The sequence below is a fragment of the Zea mays genome, chromosome 5 (genome assembly GCF_902167145.1).
Source record: "Zea mays cultivar B73 chromosome 5, Zm-B73-REFERENCE-NAM-5.0, whole genome shotgun sequence".
Lineage (NCBI taxonomy): Eukaryota > Viridiplantae > Streptophyta > Magnoliopsida > Poales > Poaceae > Zea > Zea mays.
The window spans coordinates 181,396,702-181,420,442 of NC_050100.1; the positions used below are offsets into that span (position 1 = coordinate 181,396,702).

The 23,741-nt window shown below is 51.5% G+C and overlaps 1 protein-coding gene across 1 annotated transcript; it reads left to right on the top strand.

Moving 5' to 3' along the window:
* On the top strand, window positions 1-23,395 carry LOC103627347 (GPI ethanolamine phosphate transferase 1). Its single transcript, XM_008647649.4, has 18 exons — window positions 1-462; window positions 554-745; window positions 1,116-1,271; window positions 7,102-7,395; window positions 8,413-8,630; window positions 8,736-8,810; window positions 8,894-8,960; window positions 9,245-9,567; window positions 9,932-10,165; window positions 10,244-10,431; window positions 10,652-10,787; window positions 10,881-10,989; window positions 20,522-20,624; window positions 20,728-20,914; window positions 21,502-21,600; window positions 21,681-21,739; window positions 22,190-22,295; window positions 22,968-23,395. The coding sequence occupies exons 1-18, from the start codon at window positions 243-245 to the stop codon at window positions 23,130-23,132; spliced, it is 2,931 nt and encodes a 976-aa protein (XP_008645871.1). The 5' UTR covers window positions 1-242; the 3' UTR covers window positions 23,133-23,395.
* Window positions 23,396-23,741: the final 346 nt, after the last annotated feature.

Here is a 23,741-nt window from a genome sequence, read left to right on the forward strand (position 1 = left end):
GGTTTCATTCCTAATCACAACCCTGGTTAGTACTAGTACAGTAGTAATAATCGATTAACCAGAAAAAACCTGAAAGTGTAACTTGATCTGGAATTCCTGGATCCGTGCGCACACTCTAGGCGTTGTGCGTGTTTGGTCCCGTCAATCAGTCAGTCTTTACGACGCATTCGCATTCGCGCTCACCTCCAGAACCGAGATCCACCACCGCGCACCTTCACGACTCGGCCGGCGCTCCGTCACTCATGATGGCCGGCCGCCCGCGCCCGCAGACGGAGCTGCACTCGCCGTCCGCCTCCACGCGGCGGCGTGAGCGGTGGCTGGTTGTACTCGGCGTCGCACTCCACGCCGTGTACATGCTCAGCATCTTCGACATATACTTCAAGTCCCCCATCGTGCACGGCATGGATCCCGTGCCGCCTCGCCTCTCGGCGCCCCCCGCCAAGCGCCTCGTCCTCCTCGTCGGTGTGTCCCCTTGATCCTCTGATCCCGTCTCAGTAAGCTTCGGCTCGATGTTGGGTGTGTAAATTTGGCTGGGGTTTTTTGGTGGGTGCAGCGGACGGGCTCAGGGCGGACAAGTTCTTCGAGCCCGACGAACGGGGGAGGTACAGAGCGCCGTTCCTGCGCGGTGTGATCGAGGAGAAGGGCCGGTGGGGAGTCAGCCACGCGCGCCCGCCCACCGAGTCCAGGCCCGGCCATGTCTCCCTCATCGCTGGCTTCTACGAGGACCCTAGTGCTGTCACCAAAGGTGCGCTGCCCCGGTGCTAGCTCTAGTGTACGTGTACCACATCAGGCTGTTCGTTATTCAACTTGATGCAATGTTTTCACAAGCCATTCAGTTTACTTTAATTTTCAAGTATCATGCACGTTTAGTGTGTCATTGCATTGCTTTGACATTTTCGGTAGTTGTTGCTACTGAACTAATAATAGTTGGTACTCTTAACCTTATGGTTGTTAACCAAAAAAACATGTACTGAATGTAGTGCTTAGTACCAATATTTTGTAACTGAGAGAAATGCGCATAACTGACATCCTGCACTTGGTTAATATTGCTTAGTTGAATTAAAGTGTTATATGTTATGCCCTAATAGTGAAACAGTGAGTATTGTATTTGGCAGGATGGAAGGCCAATCCAGTTGAGTTTGATTCTGTATTCAATCAGAGTCGGCACACTATCTCATTTGGAAGTCCAGATATTGTTCCTATATTCTGCAGTAACCTACCTCACAGTACCTGGGACACTTATCCCCATGAATATGAAGACTTTGCAACAGGTCAGATTGATTGGTATTACATGTAGCTTCCTGAAGCTTAAGGCATTACTATGTTATTGTACGTTCGTAACTGCCATGCAAGTACTGTCGAATTCATGAAATCACATTGTGCTTTCCTCGCTGCATTAGATGACTTTGTGATTTCTCATACTGCACATCGTTTCTTTGGAACCACGTTGTGCTTTTCTCACTGCATTAAATGACTTTGTGATTTCTCATACTGCACATCCTTTCTTCCTGAAATATTGATACTAATCTAAAAGTTCATCTTGCAGAAGGATTATGTATATAAATTATCTTTGAAATTATTTCTTACTCTTGGTCTGAGTTTTTTTACTGCAAATCACAACTACTATAATGAATTCTACAGATGTCTAGGTTAATTTGTAAGTAATAAATCTGTTTTTTTGCACAAACTGTATAAATGCCTGTTCCTCTTTAAATACATGAAGGGCCTGTTTGGTTGGAGGCCTGGCAGGCAAATGCAACACATCCTGGTCTAATCGGACGCCTGGGATGCATGCCTGATCCAGTCAGCCTTTTCCAATTTCCAACCAAACAGGCCCAAAGGCTGTGTGTCAAGGACCTCCCGACCTAGGGTAGCTGGCCCCTGACTACGGAGTTCGTAGCCACGGTCCGTCGTCGCCGGTGAGGTTTTTCCCCTCAACCGTCGGCTTGTTTAGAGAGATAGAGATTAGGAAATAATAATCTTGCTTGTTTTATTCCCTGCTGCCATGTGGCTTATAAATAGCCCTATGGCTAACTAACTTCTCCTATAAACTCTCAACTAACTCCTATTTTCTTGGACTTATCTGCTGCCAACTAACTCTCCACAATTCTCTCATCTCAATCTTATTCTCTAGCCTTATCTTTATTTCTAAATCTATCCACTGGTTGTGGCCTCCTCCTGTGCGCGTTCAGCGCGTTCTGCAGCGCGGCGTGCATCACGGCGGCGCCTATATGTGCGCCCGCACATGACATCTCTCCCCCCCTCGAGACCCAGCTCGTCCTCGAGCTGAAAGTCTGGGTACTTGCTGCGGAATTCGTCGAGGTCTTCCCAGGAAGCAGACTCGGCCGGTTCGCCCCTCCAGTGGACGAGAACTTGACGCACGCCTCGTGCCAAGCGTGCCTGAGTAACCTGCAGCGGCTCAGGGACCACGGCGCCGTTGTGGATGATTGGTAAGGCAGGCGGGGACGCTGGTGGAACGCCGACAAACTTCTTGAGGACACCCACGTGGAACACATCATGGAGGCGCGCCCCTGGCGGCAAGGCCAGGCGAACGGCGACGTCGTTGATGAGCTCGACGACGCGGTAGGGCCCCACAAAGCGAGGCTTGAGCTTGCCCGTGGTGGTCCTGGGCATTGAAGAAGCTGCCCGCTGCCGCAGACGAAGAAGGGCCCAATCCCCTGGCTGGTAGGAGACTTGACGGTGGTGCCGATCGTAGTAAAGCTTCTGGGTTGCCTGGGCCTGCTCTAGGCGGTAGCGGACCTCCTCCAGGAAGGCCTCCCGAGCCTCCATGTCCCGGGCGACGGCTGCCACCCTCGTCTCCCCCGGCTCATAAGAGCGGATGGAAGGTGGCTCTCGGCCATACACCACCCGAAACGGTGTGTCCCGAAGCGAAGTCTGGTACGCGGTGTTGTAGGTGTACTCAGCCCACGGCAACCAGCGCAGCCATTGGCGGGGGCGATCTCCAGTGAAGCAGCGCAGGTACATCACTATGACTCGGTTGGCGGCTTCCGTCTGGCCGTCCGACTGGGGATGAAAAGCGGACGTCATGTGAAGCTTAGTACCCATAAGCCTCATGAGCTCCTGCCAGAACGTCGAGGTGAACACGGGGTCGCGGTCGGAGACGATGGACTGCGGAACGCCGTGGAGGCGCACAATGTCGGTGAAGAATGCATGTGCCACCGTCTCTGCCGTGTACGGGTGCGCGAGTGGAATGAAGTGGCAGTACTTGCTGAAACGGTCAACCACAGACAGGATCACCGTCTTCCCATTCACGAGGGGTAGCGCCTCCACAAAGTCCAGCGCGATGTCGGCCCAGACCGCCGAGGGCACGGGTAGAGGCAAGAGCAACCCTGCTGGATGGAGATGCTCGGACTTGTACCACTGACAAGTGGAGCACGCCCGCACAAATTCCTGCACCAAACGTCGCATGTTGGGGAAATGGAAATCACGGCGGAGCCGGTGCAGTGTACGGTGGACGCCCTCATGCCCGTCGCCATGGACAGCCTCCAAAATTTCTTGCAGTAGTGGAGAGGCGGGGGGAATGTATAGGCGCCTCTCGTAGGCGACCATGTCGTCGACGACCGACCAGGGCGCGGTGCGGGTGCCTCGGCGCACCTCGTCGTGGATGGCCACCAGTGCCCGATCGGTAGCCTGGGCGTGACGCAGGCGGCCGATGAAGTCAAAGCGCGGCGCAGAAATGGCCAACACGACGCCCTCCTCAGTGTCGCGGCGGGAGAGGGCGTCGGCCACCGTGTTCGTGGAGCCTGACCGGTACCCGACGGAGAAGTCGAACCCCAGCAACTTGCCGACCCAATGGTGCTGCGGAATCGTGGCGAGGCGCTGGTCGAGCAAGTACTTGAGACTATAGTGGTCCGTCTTGATGGTGAAACGCCGCCCCCAAAGGTATGGCCGCCAGTGCCGAACGGCCTGTACCAGGCCGATGAGCTCCCGCTCATAAGCTGCGAGGGAGCGGTGACGTGGAGCCACCGGCCGACTGAAGAAAGCAATGGGGTGGCCCTCCTGGACGAGCACCGCGCCGAAGCCGTACGTCGAAGCGTCGCACTCTACGACGAACTGCTTGGTGAAGTCAGGGAGCGACAGTACAGGTGCGGATGTCACGGCCTCCTTGAGAGTACTGAAGGCCCCCGCTGCGTCGTCGTTCCATAGGAACCCCTCCTTTTTCAGGAGAGCGGTGAGGGGGGCTGCGATGTTGCCGTAGTTGTGGACGAATTTCCTGTAGTAGCCTGCGAGCCCGAGGAATCCACGCACCGCCCTGGCCGAGCGCGGTTGCGGCCAATCACGGATGGCCTGCACCTTGGTCGGATCCATGGCCACGCCCGACGCCGAGATGGTGTGGCCGAGGTAGGCGACGGTGTTCACGCCAAAAGCGCACTTGGAACGCTTAACGAAGAGACGGTGTTGTCGGAGCACCGAGAGGACGACGCGGAGGTGGCGCAGGTGGTCTGCCCAGGATGAGCTGTAGATCAGAATGTCGTCAAAGAAGACAAGCACAAACCGGCGGAGGTACGCGCGCAGCACGTCGTTCATGAGAGCTTGGAAGGTGGCTGGCGCGTTGCAGAGTCCGAACGGCATGACCAAAAATTCGAAGAAGGCGTCATGCGTCCGGAATGCTGTCTTGTCGATGTCGGCCGGCCTCATGCGGACTTGGTGGTATCCGGATCGGAGGTCAAGCTTGGTGAAGAAGCTGGCGCCATGGAGCTCGTCCAGCAGCTCGTCGACGACCGGGATGGGGAACGCATCCTTGATGGTTATGGCGTTCAGCGCGCGGTAGTCGACGCAGAACCGCCACGAGCCGTCCGGTTTCTTGACCAAGAGCACCGGGGACGAAAACGCAGAGCTGTTGCGCCGAATGAGCCCCTGGTCCAACATAGTTGTGCACTGACGCTCCAGTTCGTCCTTGTGCAGGGCGGGGTAGCGATACGGGCGTACTGCCACGGCGGTGCCCCCGGCACCAGGGTGATGCTGTGGTCCCGACTGCGTGGGGGAGGTAGGCCGCGAGGCTCGCTGAAAACGTCGTCGAAGTCCGCCAAGAGCTCGTCGAGGAGTGTACTGGTGGCGGTGGTTGTGCTGACAGTAGCCGGTCGGCAGGCCGCGAGCCCCTGCCAGCAGAACGCCCTGCCCTGGAAGGTGAAGGAGATCGCGTGGTTGCTGAAATCCCACATGATCGGTCCCAGCGCTGCCAGCCATCGGGTGCCCAGGACCACGTCGTAGCCCGCCAAAGGCATGACGTATAGGTCAGCAGGGAAGCAGTGGCCGCCGATGTCCAGTGGTGCGTTGCGGATGACACCCACACACGCGACGCGCTCCCCATTCGCGACCATGGCCGTGAGGCGTGGCCGGTGTTCGAGGGGCAGGCCCGTGCGTGCAGCCGCGACTTCCGATATGAAGTTGTGGGTGCTGCCCGAATCTAGCATGGCGACGATGGAGGTGGCCCCCAGCGTGACCTGCAGCTGCATCGTGTCGGTGAGCGCCACGCCCGCAAGAGCTTGGAGGGAGAATACCGGGGTCTCCTCAGTCCCGGTATCCTCGACAGCCTCATCTTCCTCCTCCTCAAGGCCCTCCAGTAAGAACAGCCGCTTACAGATGCGATTGTGGCCCCTTGTGAATTTGTCGTCACAATTGTAGCAGAGGCCAAGGCGGCGGCGCTCTTCTTGTTCTGCCTGCGAGAGGCGCTTGATGGTGCGGCCTTCGACGGTAATGGTCCCCGGCGCAGCCGGTTTGGCTCCTGGCGGCGCGGGTAGGGCCAGCCGGGCGGCAGGGGCCGGCAGTAGAGGACGCCCAGGAGCGCGCGCGGCCGGGGCGACGAATTGCTCGCGCAACTCGAATTGGCGTGCCAGACTCATGGCGACGGCCAACGTCTGAGGATTCTGGATCCTGACGTCGATGCTGAGTGGCGGCTGGAGTCCGCCGACGAAGAGCTGTACCCGCTGCGCCTCCTGGAGTGGTCCCGCGCGAGGAAGCAGGGCCTGGAACCGGTCCTGGTACTCGGCAACCGTACCGGTGCGCCTACACTCCGCTAGTTCGGCCAACGGCGCGGAACGCAGGGGCGGCCCATACCGAAGGTGCAGCAGCTCCGTGAAGCGGCGCCAGGATGGCGTGCCCTCGTCCTCCTGGACCATAAGGTACCACATCTGTGCGCCCTCCTCAAGGTTGTAGGAGGCCATCCATACCTTCTCCTCCTCCATGATGCGCTGCTGATGGAAATACGATTCGCACCGACTGGTGAAAATCAGTGGATCAGATTTCCCATCATAGCGGGGGAAATCCATCTTTTGAAAGCGCGGCGGTCGATCATTGTGGTGCTACCCATCATTGGTCCCATGGCCGCCCGACGAGGAGGTCTTTCCCCTCTGGAGCTCGGCGACAGAGGATTGGAGGGCGGCGACCGTTGATGTCAGGGTCTCGATTATCTTGGCCAAATCAGAGGTGGTTGGCTCGGCCATGGTAGAGGTGGTGTCGGCGTAAGGCGGCAAGGTTGGTGGGCTTGGCTGGGATTGCGGCTGGGTGGAAGAAGTCGAGGAACGACTGGATCGCGATACCAGGTTGTCAAGGACCTCCCGACCTAGGGTAGCTGGCCCCTGACTACGGAGTTCGTAGCCACGGTCCGTCGTCGCCGGTGAGGTTTTTCCCCTCAACCGTCGGCTTGTTTAGAGAGATAGAGATTAGGAAATAATAATCTTGCTTGTTTTATTCCCTGCTGCCATGTGGCTTATAAATAGCCCTATGGCTAACTAACTTCTCCTATAAACTCTCAACTAACTCTTATTTTCTTGGACTTATCTGCTGCCAACTAACTCTCCACAATTCTCTCATCTCAATCTTATTCTCTAGCCTTATCTTTATTTCTAAATCTATCCACTGGTTGTGGCCTCCTCCTGTGCGCGTTCAGCGTGTTCTGCAGCGCGGCGTGCGTCACGGCGGCGCCTATATGTGCGCCCGCACATGACACTGTGCCCCTCTTTAAAGAAAACTTTATTTTTTTAGTCAACATTACGGCATGTAAATCATCAATCCTCTGCTTTTGAAATTTATTTCCCTTTTGGAGTCATGTTCTTACTTTGTTAGAGACCTTGATTGCAGATGCATCATTTCTGGATCATTGGTCATTTGACCAGTTTCAAGATCTTGTCAACAGGTCTTTTGACGATATTAAATTGAGGCAGTTACTCCTACAAGATAAGTTGGTTATATTTTTGCATTTACTGGGTTGTGATACCAATGGCCATGCACACCGACCCTATTCAAGCATATACCTGAACAATGTCAAGGTTGTTGACCAAATAGCTGAAAGTGTGTACAATCTTATGGAGAACTACTTCAATGACAATCAAACAGCATACGTGTTTACTGCAGATCATGGAATGAGTGACAAAGGTAATTATACATCAAATGGTTTCACAAATATATTTTTTGCTGCTCATGTTTATACAGTTTTTTTAGAGCTAGATTTCTTGCCAGGGTCCAGGATGTCAGAGGCAACTGGCTGGTTATGTTTTTCCGGGAGAGTGTGGCATCTCAGTTGTCACCACCAGGAAACTGTAAAACTGATGAGCTTGAAACATTCCATTTTAGTTTGAAATTTGGGAATTAAATTAGATTTGAATACTACCATTGTACCATTCCCCATATATCTTTCCACCTTGACAACGATGATTGCCAATGAGGGAAATGATTGGGTTGCGGTGGGGTACTAGGCCCTATCGGTCTTCTTACCCTGGGTGGACGGATGAGCTAGCGCTTTGGTGTTCCGTCGTAAATCTTAGTGCCATGTAATCTCTATAAGTATACGTCTGTATGTCTGCGCCTGATTTTGTGTTCTCCACCTCTTTGGTATTTCTGAATATCTCGCCCATGGGCCAAAGCGCTGTAAAACTCTTCTCTCTTAAGGAAACACGTGCATGGGCATGTTCATAAATAAACTCACCTTAGCAAAAATACAGAAATGAAAATAAAACTATTCCACTGCAAATCTATGAATATAGATGTGGGAACTGGGAAGTATCCCCTAATCAGCAGCTGCCCAAAATGAATGGCTTATTGGTTGCAGTAATTCAATCTGGATTGCACAATGAATTAGTTGCATTACCTACCTATAAGGTTACTCATTTTATGTTCTGTAGCGCCTACACAGCCACATTCTTTAGTTGTATTGACAAATCCAATCCTGACATGTAATTCTTTCTAGCACACTAAATTTAATTGCACACTTGCAATTTATGGTTTATGCAATGCTGTCTTGGGTCAATCACAAGGGTGAGGGTCATTGACCCATTAGGCTATTACTAATTGCAAAGGCTTCATTTTTATTGGTTAATTTGTTAGTATGTTATGTTAGTCTCAATATTACTCCTTTATTATGATGCCAAAATGATAAAGCACTGCTACCTACAGGAAGCCATGGAGACGGACACCCTTCAAACACAGATACTCCTCTTGTGGCATGGGGTGCTGGAATTAGAAGCCCAAAGTTCCTGGCTTATACAGAGAAACCTGATGACGGCTTTCGGTTTGTAGATAACCACAAACATGATACACCCACTCCAAAAGACTGGGCCCTTGAAGGATTTGAAAGAGTAGATGTCAACCAGGCTGACATAGCTCCCCTAATGGTGGCTTGAAAATCTCCATGTGCAACCATATATTCAGTTCTTAATTTTATTTAGATTTCTTAAGTAAACCCTTTTTCTTTTCTCAATTCTTCACAACTTTTGCAGGCTACACTTGTGGGTTTGCCATGCCCGATGAATTCTGTGGGGAGCTTACCTACTCCTTATTTGAAACTAAGGAAGGTCAGAAATAACTGTATGCTATGCAAAAAAACCTGTTGTGCTTGGCTCAACACTGCTTGTTAAAGTTTGTTCCCTATATACAGGCTGATGAAGTTGAAGCCGTTCTGGCCAATACAAAGCAAATTCTTAACCAGTTTCTCCGAAAGTCACGTATCCTTTCAAAACAATTTTTGTTACATACTTGAACTGCAGAATTTTCCTACTCCATGCTTATAAGCTTGTAGTATGGTATTGTGAATGGGTGCTAGAGACATCATTATTGATCTTTAATTAGAGTCACCCATAACAGTAGGCTACTCCATGCTGTTAGCTATAATCTCAGCAGTCATTCAATTTCTTTTTTCCTTAATGAAAAAGTATGATGACCAAGACTACCAAATTAAACAACAAACCATACTGTTACCCCTAAGCATGTCTTCCCTTATCGATCTCAGAGCTGAAGGAATCCAGTTCACTCTACTTCAAACCTTTTAAGCCACTGGCGAACTTTTCTTTAGTGCTCAGTCAGATTGAGGATCTTATATCTGGAAGGGACTATGAAACTGCCATGGAGCAATCTGAGGAGCTCCGAAGGCTGGCTCTTGCTGGGCTTCATTATTTCCAAACATATGATTGGTTCATGTTAATGACTACAATTACCCTTGGATATATTGGATGGATGGTGAACCTCATTATACATGTGCTACAGTCTTATACATCATATCCTGTAATTCTTCTCAAGAGGGCTCAATTGTATCCTAACAATACCTCCATGAAAGTATGGTAGCTTTCCACTGTTTCCTTATTATATTTATGTCTACTGTTTTGTGTAACAAAATCATATGTTTCTGTTTTCATTTTACTCAATCTAGATTGCAGCAAATATGTTTTTTGTTCAAACTTATTATGTTTTTCTGTTTGCATTTTCCTAGATTTGTTTTTGCCTTTGCAGAACAGATACTGTAGAATTCAAAGGTTTGGTCCTGCATATAGAGCGTAGGCATTGGATAGAATTAGGGCTGCATACTTTTTATATTTGTGCAATCATAGTAGCTCATCCAAATTTGATAACTACATTAATTTCATGCTGATCTGCATGTTCACAAGTTAAGATGATTTGATTTTATCTCCTTTGGTTGCAGGTTTACATTTGTGGATGCTTCTTTATGGGTTTGTCATCCATTTTGCTACTTCTAGAGAAATCACCACTTCTTTACCATGCTTATGTATTGTGCACAATATTCCTTTGGACAAGAATTGTACAAAAAATTGATTTTTTGAAGTCCGTATGGAGAGAACTAGCTAATATGCCCTTCAAGTATATTTTTAATCTCCTGACCAGTTCAGTTGTTGCACTGCTTGTATTGGAGTTTCTGGTATGTACCCACATATTGACACAGCTATCATTTTAAGACTTCATGGAATTTGATGTGAAATTTGATACTTGTGGGCAGGTTATGAGCTTCTTTGATAGGAAAATTTATACGTGGTGCTTCTTGGTCCTTGGGATACTCGGTTCAACATATGTAGCATTGTTTATTCAAGCTAGTGCTGCACTTGCGATATACATATGGCTTGCTTGCTGGTTCCTGTCTGTATTTACTTTGATGCCAGCTGAAATTCCAGAAAACAACAACTTGGTGTATGCTTCTTTCACTGACAGGATTCATGCATTTTTTCCCTTACATTTTATCCTGTGCTAGTAGAGAACAAGCTGTTACATATATATTGTAATACCGTTTAATGTTGTTATGTTTCATTCATGATTTCTTAAGAAGCTGCTAGTCATCTAGATGTTTTCAAATATTGTTTAATTGGTTGTTTCCTTGCAGATTTTAGTCTGATGAATTTTTTATATGCAGAATTTTTAGTGGAGGGCTCATAATACTTATTGGATTAGCTTCAAGATGGATTAAATCAAATAGTTCCAGCTTTTGGCTATATCTCACTCGAGCAAATAAACGGGATCCTCAATCTTTTAAACTCTATTTTGTTCAGGTGCATAATTTAAATAGTTATATCCTGTGGTTGACATTTCTTTCTTGGAAGTTCAAGTTTGAGACATTGTTTCAACTGTTTATCATGTTTTAGGTTATTTTAGTCGCAATATCTTCGATAATGGTGTGGCTATCTACCTCACACCGGTCCCAGAACAGAGAATTGCTCTCACTACACCAGTTTATCAATTGGTCTGTAGCTGGTAAGTCACTTGATTTGTTATTTGTGCTGTTAATTGTCTACAGTGTCATTGGATCCTCTCTTTCAGTTTTATGGTGATACCTGATTTGTTTATACATCATGTCTTCTTTTAATTATAAAGCGACAACTTACGAGTGTAAACCCTACAGGCCTACACACAGCTAGCCTTTGTATGTAGTATGTCTACATACACATGCTTACGTGTGCATCAACCTAAGGGTCTGGTGAAGCTTACTCGTTTTGTAGTTTATGTTCTTGATCTGTTTTTGGTTTTAAAACTTCTTGTTTTATTTGGTCCAAAAATACATCTTGTCCAAGTGGGTTTTACAGACCCACTGGGCCAGAAGCTACTCAAGCCCAGACATTAACTTTTCTACTTAGAGGCCTGCATCTTGGAGCAAATGTGGGGTCTGCCCAAGGACTAATGAGCTTAAGTAAATATTTAATGCATTCCCAAGGCGAGAGATTTTTTGGAGGGAAACTATGTGTTTTGGGACTTCATGCTCTGTGGTTAGGACCTCTAAGGAGCACCAATGGTTTCATGCTCCGACCTCTAATGAAGGTGCTCTGATTGTTAGAGACCAAGTTTGGCAATATTGGGGCAAGGCGGTTTGCTATGATTTTTTTAACCAGCTTAGCAGAACTGTGTATCAAGCTGATTGGGTGAAAATCCTTGACTGTACAGGCATCTGGCTTTTTGGGCAGCAGTGTTATGAATGATGAATTTAATAGCCTGAATGTTAGAGTATATTAGGCATGTTAGAGTATATTAGGCAACTCTTGATATGGTTGGTTTAGCATTGATTGTAATCCCGGGATAACTTTCCTTATATCTAGGATAACCTTCCTTATCTCTAAAATAGACTTCTTGCCCTCCAAGTCATGTACTCCTATATATTCTCTCTAGAGGCTCAATGCAATACATCCCACACATTATACATATTCTCTCCTTTCTTCATGGTATCACGAGTTTAGGTTCAAACCCTTGGCCTTCGTCTTCCGCTGCCGCCGCTGCGCCGCCCTCGGGGAGATCACTCTCCGCCGGGGGCAGCGCCCTCGTAGGATGTGCGACCGATCCCTCTGATCTGTCGTGTCCATCATCGTCATCGCGTCAAGTCGCAGTAGTAGCAGATCGGAAAACTCACCGTCGACGCTGCTCGGATCGGCCCCCGTTGACCTACATCGGCTGGATCCAGCACCTCCACACGTCGTCGTGGTGACGGTTGTGGCCAAGTCGAATCCCCCCTGCCGGTTGGGACATGCACCGCCATGGTGTCGGCTCCGACTCTCGCTGTCGGCCGAAACCACGTGCTAGGTTTGCGCGCTCGCGCTAGAGCCATGTGTCGTGCCGGGGACGCTGCGCCCGCGTCGGGGCTGTGAACTCGTCTGGCCGCGCCCGCGTTGAGCCGACAGGGTCGCGCCGGCGAGCCGGGTCCACGTAGTCCTAGATCTGTTGTTGCTGCGTATTTTTTTTGTTTTCCCGGTCTGTGATCCGGTTTCTGTCTCAATCGCCCACCGCCAGTCGACTCACGCGCCCCTCAACATCAGCTTCAACAACACCGGCTTCTTCATCTTCTTCGACGGTGCAACTGGCGTGGCATGCAGCGTAACGGGATCGCCTACTTGTGTCGCGCCTCTTCGTCTGCACGTCCATCTATGCCAGCTCATCGTCGCCACCACCGATCGGGAGGCTCCACCATCGACATCACCATCGTCGTCTACGACCCGCACGTCGTCGCCCTGATGAACCGATCGCGAGTGAACCACCCTTCCGAGGCGTTTGTCGTCCATCGCGCGATGGTTCGCCAAGCAAGAGGGTCGTCGCTACGGCGCCTCCTCGGGCAACAGCGTCGTCGTCTGTCATCGACCAATGACGTTGCATCTGCATCGCCGTCGACTTCATCGGTGCGTGTCTCCCGCCCATGGTTTGGGCAAGTTGTTCGACACATGCGAGTTGCGCCGGCACACCCGTCGTTCTGCGCTGCGAGTCCTCCTGCATGCTGCGTCAACACCTTGCGCTGGTGTTGCGCCTGTCCTAGGCGTGCCAGCCACCATCGCCGGTCTGCACCACATTTTTCATCGAGGTCTTCGCTGAGAAACACCGCCATCGCTCTCCACTAGCGCCATCGAGGCTTGTTTCCTATGTGTCGTGGCACTTGCCGCCATGACTCCAAGAACCTCGATGTGTTGCCACGCCTACCTCTTCGCTTCGTCCAGCACAACCTCGTCGCCAGTGTTGGAATGCGAACCTAAACCCTAAACAGGGCTAGGAGTGGTATTAATAGACTCAGTAAATGGGCCAGGCCCAATACAGTGAGGGTGAGATGGTAATTACAGGGGAAACACCCCAAACCCTAGACGGGTAGTCTAACACCCCCCCCGCAGTCACAACTCTATCCTGTACAGATGTTGAGACTGGATCGAAAGTCTAAGAATACACTCGACGGTAGTCCCTTGGTGAAGATGTCGGCGAACTGCAGCGTGGTGGGGACGCTGAGAACCCGAACGTCACCGGCAGCGACACGCTCGCGGACGAAGTGCAGGTCGATCTCTACGTGCTTCGTGCGCTGATGCTGCACAGGGTTGGTGGAGAGGTAGACCGCACTGACGTTGTCGCAGTAGATGAGAGTGGCGCGCTGAAGGGGACTGCGGAGCTCGTGGAGGAGCTGGCGCAGCCAGGAGGCCTCTGCCACACTGTTGGCCACGGCACGGTACTCGGCCTCAGCGCTGGAGCGAGAGACGACGGGCTGCCGCTTGGCGGCCCAAGAGACGAGGTTGGTGCCCAGGAACACGGCGTAGCCGGAGGTGGACCGGCGCGTGTCGGGACAACCAGCCCAGTCAACGTCGGTGTAGACCACGAGCTCCGACGTCGGGGATGGGCGGAGTAGGAGGCCGTAGTTGAGGGAGTCGCGTAGGTAGCGCAGAATCCGCTTGAGCGCAGTGAGATGGGGCTCCCGCGGAGTGTGCATGTGCAGGCACACCTGCTGGACGGCGTAAGCGATGTCGGGCCTGGAGAACGTGAGGTACTGGAGCGCGCCGGTGAGGCTCCGGTATGACGTCGCGTCGGCGACCGGAGGCCCGTCGTCCTCAGAGAGCTTCGCCTGAGTGTCGATAGGCGTGGAGCAGGGCTTGCAGTCAGACATGCCAGCCCGCTCCAGGATGTCGATGGCGTACTGGCGCTGGTGGAGGAAGAGACCCTGAGGCCGACGTTCGGCGGTGATGCCGAGGAAGTGGTGTAGGGGCCCCAGGTCCTTCATCGCGAACTCCCGCTGAAGGGCGACAATCGTGCGGTGTAGAAGGTCGGCGGTGGATGCCGTGAGCACAATGTCGTCGACGTAGAGTAGGAGGTAGACGGTGTCGTCGCCGCGTCGGTAGATGAACAGGGACGTGTCCGACTTGGCCTCGACGAAGCCGATGGAGGCCATGTAGGAGGCGAAGTGACTGTACCAAGCCCGTGGCGCCTGCTTGAGGCCGTACAGGGACCGATTCAGCCGGCAAACCAGATCCGGACGGTCAGCGTCGACGAAGCTGGTGGGCTGGCTGCAGTAGACAGTCTCCGTCAGAGTGCCATGGAGGAAGGCATTCTTGACATCGAGCTGATGGATCGCCCAGTCGCGGGAGAGGGCGAGGGAGAGGACGGTGCGAACAGTGGCGAACTTGACGACAGGGCTAAAGGTCTCGTCGTAGTCCACTCCGGGGCGCTGGGTGAAGCCCCGAAGGACCCAACGGGCCTTGTAGCGGTCGAGGGAGCCGTCCGAGGTCAGCTTGTGGCGAAAGAGCCACTTGCCGGTGACCACGTTGGTGCCTGGTGGACGCGGCACCAGGTCCCAGGTGTGGTTGGCCAAGAGGGTCGCGTACTCCTCCATAGCACGACGCCAATGTGGGTCGGCGAGGGCAGTGCGAACGGAGGAGGGCACCGGGGAAGCGTCGGGTGGAGTGCTAGACGTAGCAGCTGCCAGGATTAGCCGGTCGACGGGGCGGAGAACGCCAGCAGCTCGCCGAGTTACCATCGGGTGGACGTGCCCGGGGTCGCGGTGAATGGCGACCAGGTGGTAAACGGACGACTCGGAGCGAACCACCGGAACGTCGAGAGCGGCAGGTGTGGCCGGCTCGCGGCGGTGATAGACGACGGCGGGGTCGGCGAAACGGGCCGCGCTCGTCGACGGGCCCGAGTCGGGGGGCGCCGAGGTAGTGGTGTGGCCGCGACGATGGTAGACGAGTGCGGGGTTGGCGAAGCGAGCCGGGGTCGACGGGGCCGCACGTGGCGCAGGCGGGGTCGACGGGGCCGCGTGTGGCGCAGGCAGGATCGACGGGGCCGCGCGTGGCGCGGAAGAGGTCGCCGTGGCCGCATGAGGAGCAGGTAACGACGCAAGACGTGGAGCCGGAGGTGGGGGAGGAATCGGATCGGACTCGAGGAGGGAGTCAAGATCGGTGGGTGGGGTGGAGCCAGCAAGGGAAAACACATCTTCGTCGAAGATGACATGACGAGAGATGATGATGCGATGGGAGGTGAGGTCCAGACACCGGTACCCCTTGTGGTCAGGAGAGTAGCCAAGGAATAGACAGCGGGTGGAGCGAGGAGAAAGCTTATGTGGAGCGGTAGCTGAAGTGTTAGGGTAGCAGGCACAACCGAACACGCGAAGGTGGTCATAGGAAGGGGTTGTGCCGTATAGGGCGAAATGAGGGGTAGGGTGGCGCACCGCCTTCGAGGGAAGACGGTTGAGGAGGTGTGTGGCAGTGTGCAGGGCCTCTGCCCAGTAGCTGGCAGGGAGAGACGCCTGGAAGAGGAGGCAGCGGAGCATGTTGGTGGTGGTGCGAATCATGCGTTTGGCTCGGTCGTTCTGTGCAGAGGTGTAGGGGCACGAGAGACGCAACTGGACGCCATGAGTGAGGAAGAAAGAGCGAGAGGCGTTGTTATCGAACTCGCAGCCATTGTCACACTGCAAAGCACGGACCGGGCGACGAAACTGAGTGGATACCCAGGTGAAGAAGTGTGTGAGGGTGGTGAATGTGTCCGACTTCAACCGAAGCGGGAAGGTCCAGAGAAAATGGGAAAAATCATCCAAAATCACCAAATAGTATTTATAACCAGAAAGACTGAGTACAGGGGAGGTCCAAAGATCACAGTGAACCAGGTCAAAAGCCTGCTCAGCCCGAGAAGAGGAAGTAGTAAATGGGAGACGAGTGTGTCGACCTAACTGACAAGCATGACAGAGGCTCTCGAAATGTCCCCTACTACATGAAGGATCTAGACTACTGGTAATCTTGGTCAAGACGTCGGGTCCAGGATGGCCGAGACGACGATGCCAAGTGGTGGAGGAGGTGGTGGAGACCAGGACGGGAGGTGGAGACACGCCGGCGGTGGAGGGCTGGAGCGTGTAGAGCGGTGCAGAGCTGTCACAGCGGGCGAGAGGGGTCCTGGTGGCCAGATCCTTCACAGAAAAACCAGAGGGGTCAAACTCAATGGAACAGGAGTTGTCAGTGGTGAAACGACGGACAGAAAGGAGATTGTGAGTGATGTGGGGAGCTACGAGAACATCGTTGAGGTAAAACGGTCCAGGGAGAACCGCGGCACCTACTGAGGTGACGGGCAGAGTGGAACCGTTGCCAACGACGATCGAGGATGGGTGAGAGGAAAGGGGGGAATGAGAGCGGGAGAGCATGCCTGCAGTGGGAGTGGTATGGTAGGAGGCACCGGAGTCGATCACCCAGTCGGAGGAGGGAGGGGTCATCGCCATAGTGCTGAAAGCAGCAGCGAGGGAGGTGTTGTCCCAACCTCCAGCCGGCGGGGACCAAGTCGTCGAGGTGGGGGTCCCCGGGCGCAGGAGCGCGGGCGGAGCCTGGGGCACGACGGGCACACCGTACGGAGGTGGCGGGGGCATGCCGTAGTGAGGTGCAGTCAGGAGAGCCGGCGCCGAGGGACGGGGGGCACTCGGTGCCTGGCCCGACCACATGGCGATGGTCCCGGTCCAGGGGTTGTAGAAGGACGACCACGCGTGGCCGCCACCCCGGCTGGAGGGACCACCACGAGAGGGTCCGCCACCCCCACGGCCGCCCTTGCGGGAGCGACGACCTCCGTCGGTCGTGGAATTCGGACGAGGGGTCGTCGGGACGGCGGGTGGAGGGCGGGCAGGAGCCCCGGTCGACGGAGGACGAGTGGCCTGGCCCCCCGAAGGCGGCTGACCGCTGGTAGGAGCGATGTAGAGAGCCGAGGCAGGAGTGGGCGCCCCATGCGCCATGGTGAACTCCTCGAGGAGAAGCTCGTTCCTCGCGGCGTGGAAGGTGGGGAAGGGCACACTCCTCTTGATGAGAGCCTTCAGGTGGCCGTAGCGGGGGCTGAGGCCACGCAGGAGGTTCAGCACCAAGGTACGATCAGCAACTGGCTCGCCGAGATCGCGGAGAGAGTTAGCCAGACCCTTCATCTGGCGGCAGTATTCTCCCACGGAGAGGTACCCCTGAGAGAACAGGTGGAACTGGGCGTCGAGGTGGAGTGCCCGAGCATCCCGATTCCCGAAGAACTGGTCCTCGAGAGCGAGCCACGCCTGGCGCGCAGTGTCCGCCTGGTCGCGGATGATGTCCTGTAGCTCAACGGTGGTGGTGCCGTGGAGCCACGAGAGGACAATGCTGTCCATGAGGCACCAGGAGCGAGGCGACGGAGTGTCGTGGTCGACGAGGACGTGATCGTCAAGGACGAACCGCCACAGCGTGAGGAGGACCTGTCCTCGCCAACGGGGGTAGTGGGAAGACGCCGGATCCAACACCACGGACACGAGGGCCCGGATGTTGTGCAGGACGGCGGCTTGAGCGTGGAGAGCGGCGATGAGGTCGGCGTCGAGGTCAGAGGCGTGGGGGTCCTCTGGGGGCTCCGCATCGGCGAGTGTCGGGCGGCCGAGGAGGCGCTGCGTGGTGGCCATCTGGGTGGTCAGAGCAGCGCCCAGGGCACGTTCACGCTCCAGGGCGAGGGAGGCAGCGCGCTCGCGCTCCCGCGAGGCCGTCACAGCGGCCTGGATCGTAGCGAGGGTGCCGACGAGCGGGGAGTCGGTGGTGGGGAGTGCGGAGGGCGCGACTGTGTGACTCCAGGTGGGTGAAGCGAAGGCGGGGAAGCCTGGCGGGGAGCCGCGTCGCATGGGCAGCGGAGAAGCAGCGTGGATCGGCCCAAGGCCGGCGATGTAGGGGGACCCTCCATGGGCGAGCTCACTGCTGAGTACAACAGGAGCGTGCATGCCAGGGCCGGTGGTGACCCCGACGTTGGGTCCGACAGCAGTGGTGGCAGCAGTGGGGGCGTCCATCGGGCGAGGACGCAGCAGGGGCGCCTGGAAGGAGGCGCGGTGGGGCTTCGGCGGCCGGACGCGGACCGGCTGGCGGGCTGGCGGAGCAGTGGCCTGGGCGGGTGGCGCCCGAGCGGACGGCGGCGCGGCAGGGGCCTAGCGAGGTCGCGGTCGGCGGCGCGGCAGCCACCTGGCGCGGACGCGGCTGGCGGCGCGGCTGCTGCCTAGCGCGGCAGCGAACAGGGAGGGAGGAAGAGCCGGCGGCTGAGGGAGAGGGACCGGCGCAGCGAGCAGGGAGGAAGGGGAGAGGTCGGTGGCTGGGAGCTGACGGGGGGAGGGAGGCCGGCGGCTGGAGGGGCCGGCGGCGGCTGTAGGGGAGGAGAAAGCCCCCGGCGGCTGTGGCTGCTGGTGGAACCTAAACCTAATTTGATACCATGTTGGAATGCGAACCTAAACCCTAAACAGGGCTAGGAGTGGTATTAATAGACTCAGTAAATGGGCCAGGCCCAATACAGTGAGGGTGAGATGGTAATTACAGGGGAAACACCCCAAACCCTAGACGGGTAGTCTAACAGCCAACATCATCGTCTCGTCCTCGACTAGTTCATCTACTCTGCTCTGACAACCGTGCGTTGCGCCGACACTCCCGCCGTGCTGCACCACAGTCATCGTGGAGGCCTTCTCTGCTAGTCCCTTGAGATGCTGGCACATATGGTTGGGGCCCTCTACCTAGTATGTCCGGTACTGGCACCACCGGCATGTGCATTCATCCACGACGCGTTTCTAGGCTTGGCAAACCTGGAGCACGCATCGTCCATGACTGCTTGACGTGTCTCCCCCGGCATCGACACCCTCATCTGCCTCGACGCATCGCGCCTTCGTCTACGGCTGCTTCTCAGTGCCACAGTCACCATGACGTCCTCTGGCACGTTGCGGGCCTTCCCGCGTGCTGCACCAGCGCCCGCGACTTGTGCAGCTTGCCTTCTCCGACGTCCTCGACAACTTCCTCAACCACGGCTACCCTACGCACGGCACCTCGATGACGGCTCGACGCCCTTGCACTCGGCTACCTCGACATTATCGGCACAAAGGGCTATCATCTGCATGGGCTACTCCAGTCGCAGCATTCGCACCGGCGTTCCGACTGTGTGGGATATCTCCATTATTCTCCAGTCTGTCCGTTCGTGTTGCTAACGCTACGACCGAGGGGGGATGTTAGAGTATATTAGGCATGTTAGAGTATATTAGGCAACATCTGGTATGGTTGGTTTAAGATTGATTGTAATCCCGGGATAACCTTCCTTATCTTTAGGATAGACTTCTTGCCCCCAAGTCATATACTCCTATATATTCTCTCTAGAGGCTCAATGCAATACATCCCACATATTATACACATTCTCTTCTTCCTTCACTGAAATTAAATGCATGTCATCTATGGATCGCAGTCGCAGCTAAGGGCCTAAGGCCAATAGCACATCACCTCCAATAATATTCCAGCAATACCTGTAAAACCTTCCTGTGAAGCCATCAGGTCCTGGGGCCTTATCCAAGGGCATATCCTTGATTGTTGCCCACACTTCATCTGCAGAGAACAGTGCATCCAGTGGGGGTAGGTCTTGCTGTTGGATATGAAAAACAGATAAATCAAACGTGTACTCCCTCTCTTCAGCTGTCCCCAACAGATTAGAGAAGAAATCAAAAATTGCTTCCTGCTTATCATTTTGTTCAGTAATAACCTGATCCTCCACATGAAGTTTGGCAATGTATTTTTTTTTCTTCCTATAGCGGGCATGCTGATGGAAAAACTGTGTTTGCATTATTGCCATAAAGTTGGCTGTTTTTCTGAAACCTTCTGAATACTATCAATGGCCTGTAAAGTTGGCTGGCATTATTGCCATAAATGTATCCTCCACTGAATTATGAAAATAATAATTTTCCTATCCTACAATTCATAGCCTCTTTTTTGTTACTGTTTTTCAATGGAAATATAAAGTGAGCTAGCGTTCACATTGAGAGAACTAACTGTGGAGATAGAAGATGCAAAATTGGTCCCCGCTTCTGGCCTCTGGGGAATAACTGTAAGCCTGTAACACCAGGTGGAAACATTTTAAACTTTAACTGGTCTACATCATGTTGGGGCGTTGTCCATTGGAAATCTTGTTGAGCCCTTTAAATATGACACATTCTTTTTGAAGTCAAGCCTAGTGTTCATCCTGAACCTGTGAGTTTTTTGGTTATACTGTTTTAATGTGATATATTTGGCAGGTGTTGCTATGGTGCTACCTCTTTTCTCACCACCTAGTGTTCTATCCCGTCTTACATCTATATTCTTGGGTTTTGCTCCTCCATTTCTGCTGCTTTCCATTGGGTATGCTGTTACCTTCCGCTGTAGTTTATACACCAATTTCTTTTTGCTGTGCCTGAGCTCTTAACATGAGAATGATTGTTCAAATTTTGTTAAATCTTCACAGCTATGAAGCAGTTTTCTATAGCGCTTTTGCAATGGTACTCATTGGATGGATATTTGTGGAATCTGCCAACCTGTATTGCTCAGAAGAAAGTGGTTCTGCACGTCGCAGAAGCCTTGCGGATAACTCAGTTTTTGGCTATGAAGAAAGACACCTGCGACTATCTGATTTAAGAATCCCTTTGTTATTTGTAAGTCTGATAATTTTCATTTGTCATATGGGCTATAGAGGCGTGGAAGCTCTTGGATAGGATGCATTACTTTTTATATGGCAGAATAGACATTAGGTTGTAGTTACTCTAGATAATCCTCTAGGATTAATTATGCAAAGATGTTAAACAATTTGAAATAGTGATGACCAACGGAAGCTACTCCCTCCATTCTGATTTCTGAAGTTCTGTAGAAGATGTGAACGGACTCTGAGAAATTTATGCACAAACATATTGAGTTTCTTAAGGAAATGATATTGGTATATTTATAACAAAAAAATGCTTTCTGCTTTCATATGATTATACGTTCAATAATTTTGGATAACATGTAACAATAAACTATGATTAATGCATGTATTGGACTCTTGCCATGCTGACAATTTTTTTTCTGATCATAATGTATTACTATCTTCATACATGCATTATATTGCATATTTCCACTATATGCATATATGTGTTTTGTTTGTAAATATTCAATCAATTATTATCAATAGAAACTAAGAGCGGTTTTGTCGTAGTTTTAGCAGAAAACATAATAGTGTAGTTACTGGTATATTTATGTCTTGCAGGTGATATTATTTAATGTCGCCTTCTTTGGTACTGGTAATTTTGCAAGTATTGCAAGCTTTGAGATCTCGTCTGTGTACAGATTCATTACAGTTTTTAGTGTAAGTTTATATGTTACATTTCTATGAATGACCATTTTACTTATTATTCTCGACACTAATGTTCTCTTTTCTCTTGGCAGCCATTTCTTATGGCAGGACTTCTTATCTTTAAGTTGTTTATTCCGTTTATGCTTGTCATGTAAGTTTTTTTTAACCTTGTTAACTTTATGCTACATGATGTCATGGAGTTAAAGTTAAATGAAGATGTGCTGAATTCGATTTCAGTGTACAGTTATTTTTATTTTTCAAAATATGAATATACGATACTTTAATGAAAGTTCTTGTCACAAATTAGGTCACCATTTGCTATAGAAAGATAAAAACAGGCAACGATCCATTTATAATTTAATGTTCGTTTTGATATCTATATAGACTTTATATACTATCTGCATAGTTATCTGTTGAGCAACTTTAAGATTATTTTGGGAGTTCCTGCACAGGGTAACAAGCTATAACAAATAAAATGTGAAGAAGACAGTTTTCTCCAAATGTTAGGTCTTTGACATTTTTCTATAACACTTCAGCTTAAATATGTACTTTTTTCTTTTAATTTGCGCTGAACTTGATGCTACCTTGGTGACAAGTGCAGATGTACGTTTAGTGCGATCACCAAGGTCGTCCGTATCCCACGGCTGGGCTGTTATTTTCTTGTAATACTGCTTTCAGATGTAATGACTATTCATTTCTTTTTCCTGGTATGTACACGCTTTCCCTTCTACAATTCATAACCTAATTCCATGCATTATACATTTAAGAAAAAGACATGCTCCATGACCTTGACCATATTTAGTTGCTATATAATGTTCTTCCAATTTTGTCCATTAGTTGGTAAATTTTGTTTGGTTTGCCATGTTCTGGACACTCTAGTTTGCTTTGCTGCTATATGCTAACAGAGTAAAGTAGCAAACTATCTGTGGACTCCTTGTCCAGGAGCTCAAAGGCTCTCTCTGTGACTGCATCGTTGGAAATTTGAATTGTGACTGCATCATTGGTAATTTGTGTTAGCATGAGCTATATTAGGCAGGGATCTTGCTATGTTTGTTAGGTCCCTTGGGTTTGGGTAGTGGACGGCAGCACGGGCTTGTTGCCTTGTGCGCCTTCCCCCTGTTTTGGTTAGTTGATTGTATTAGGCAAGGATTTCTCTGATTAGACTATTTCCTATTCCAGTGGGTAACCTTGCCTATATGTACTCGAGCCTTGCTCTCAATACTCAATCACCAATTCCCTAGTTCATTTTCTCAATTTGAACTGCACCAAGTCGTTTTGTATTTCATTTTTCTGATGACTGCATTAGCCTTATGTATTCAATGTGGACTTCCTACTTAAAAAATTAGTGTAATGAATATTCCTGTTCATTTTACCCACAGGTACGGAATACCGGTAGTTGGATGGAAATCGGCAACAGCATTAGCCATTTCGGAATAGTGAGCGCCCAAGTGGTCTTCGTTTTGCTGCTCTTTGCCCTCACGAATATATACACTAGAGATATTTTGGTCTCGTCTCGGCAACTAACCGCACGGAAAGTTATGTAAATCGTTCAGTTTATTTAGAAATCCAAATACATCCATCCTTTTATTTATTCATTTTTGGGTCGACTTTCATTTTGGGATCAAGTTTGTAGCTTAGCTTTTGGCTAAAGTTTTGTAGCTTAGCTTTTTTGTTTTCTGTGAATGGACCTTGGTGTCAAATTTTTGTGCTAATTTCATTCGCTTACTTACAGCCTGAACAGATTTTACGTACACCATTATAACTATATTAGCTTTCCTCTCGGGCTATGATAAACTGAAGTTGTCTTGATCTAGTTCTTCTCAGAGTTGAAGTTGATGAAGCAATCACTGGAGGCGGAGCTTAAAATTACACTGCATGCTCAGCTCAACCAGGCATAGTAATTAGTAAGCAAGCAACAAATGTTTCATCTCGATTTCTCTTAACTCCAAGTCGGAGCAGAACTCTAGTCTACGTAACCGAACCAGCATCTTTAATTTATCACAAACTGTGATGCGCGCAGCCAGTAGGCCAAAGCACGGCTGATGGGCACCGATAGCGATTGCAACAGGTAACCCAAATATCGGCTGCATCTGGTCCGCCCGTTCCTTATCCTCTCCCACCACACAACCACGGGTTATCCAGCACCCGCGCCC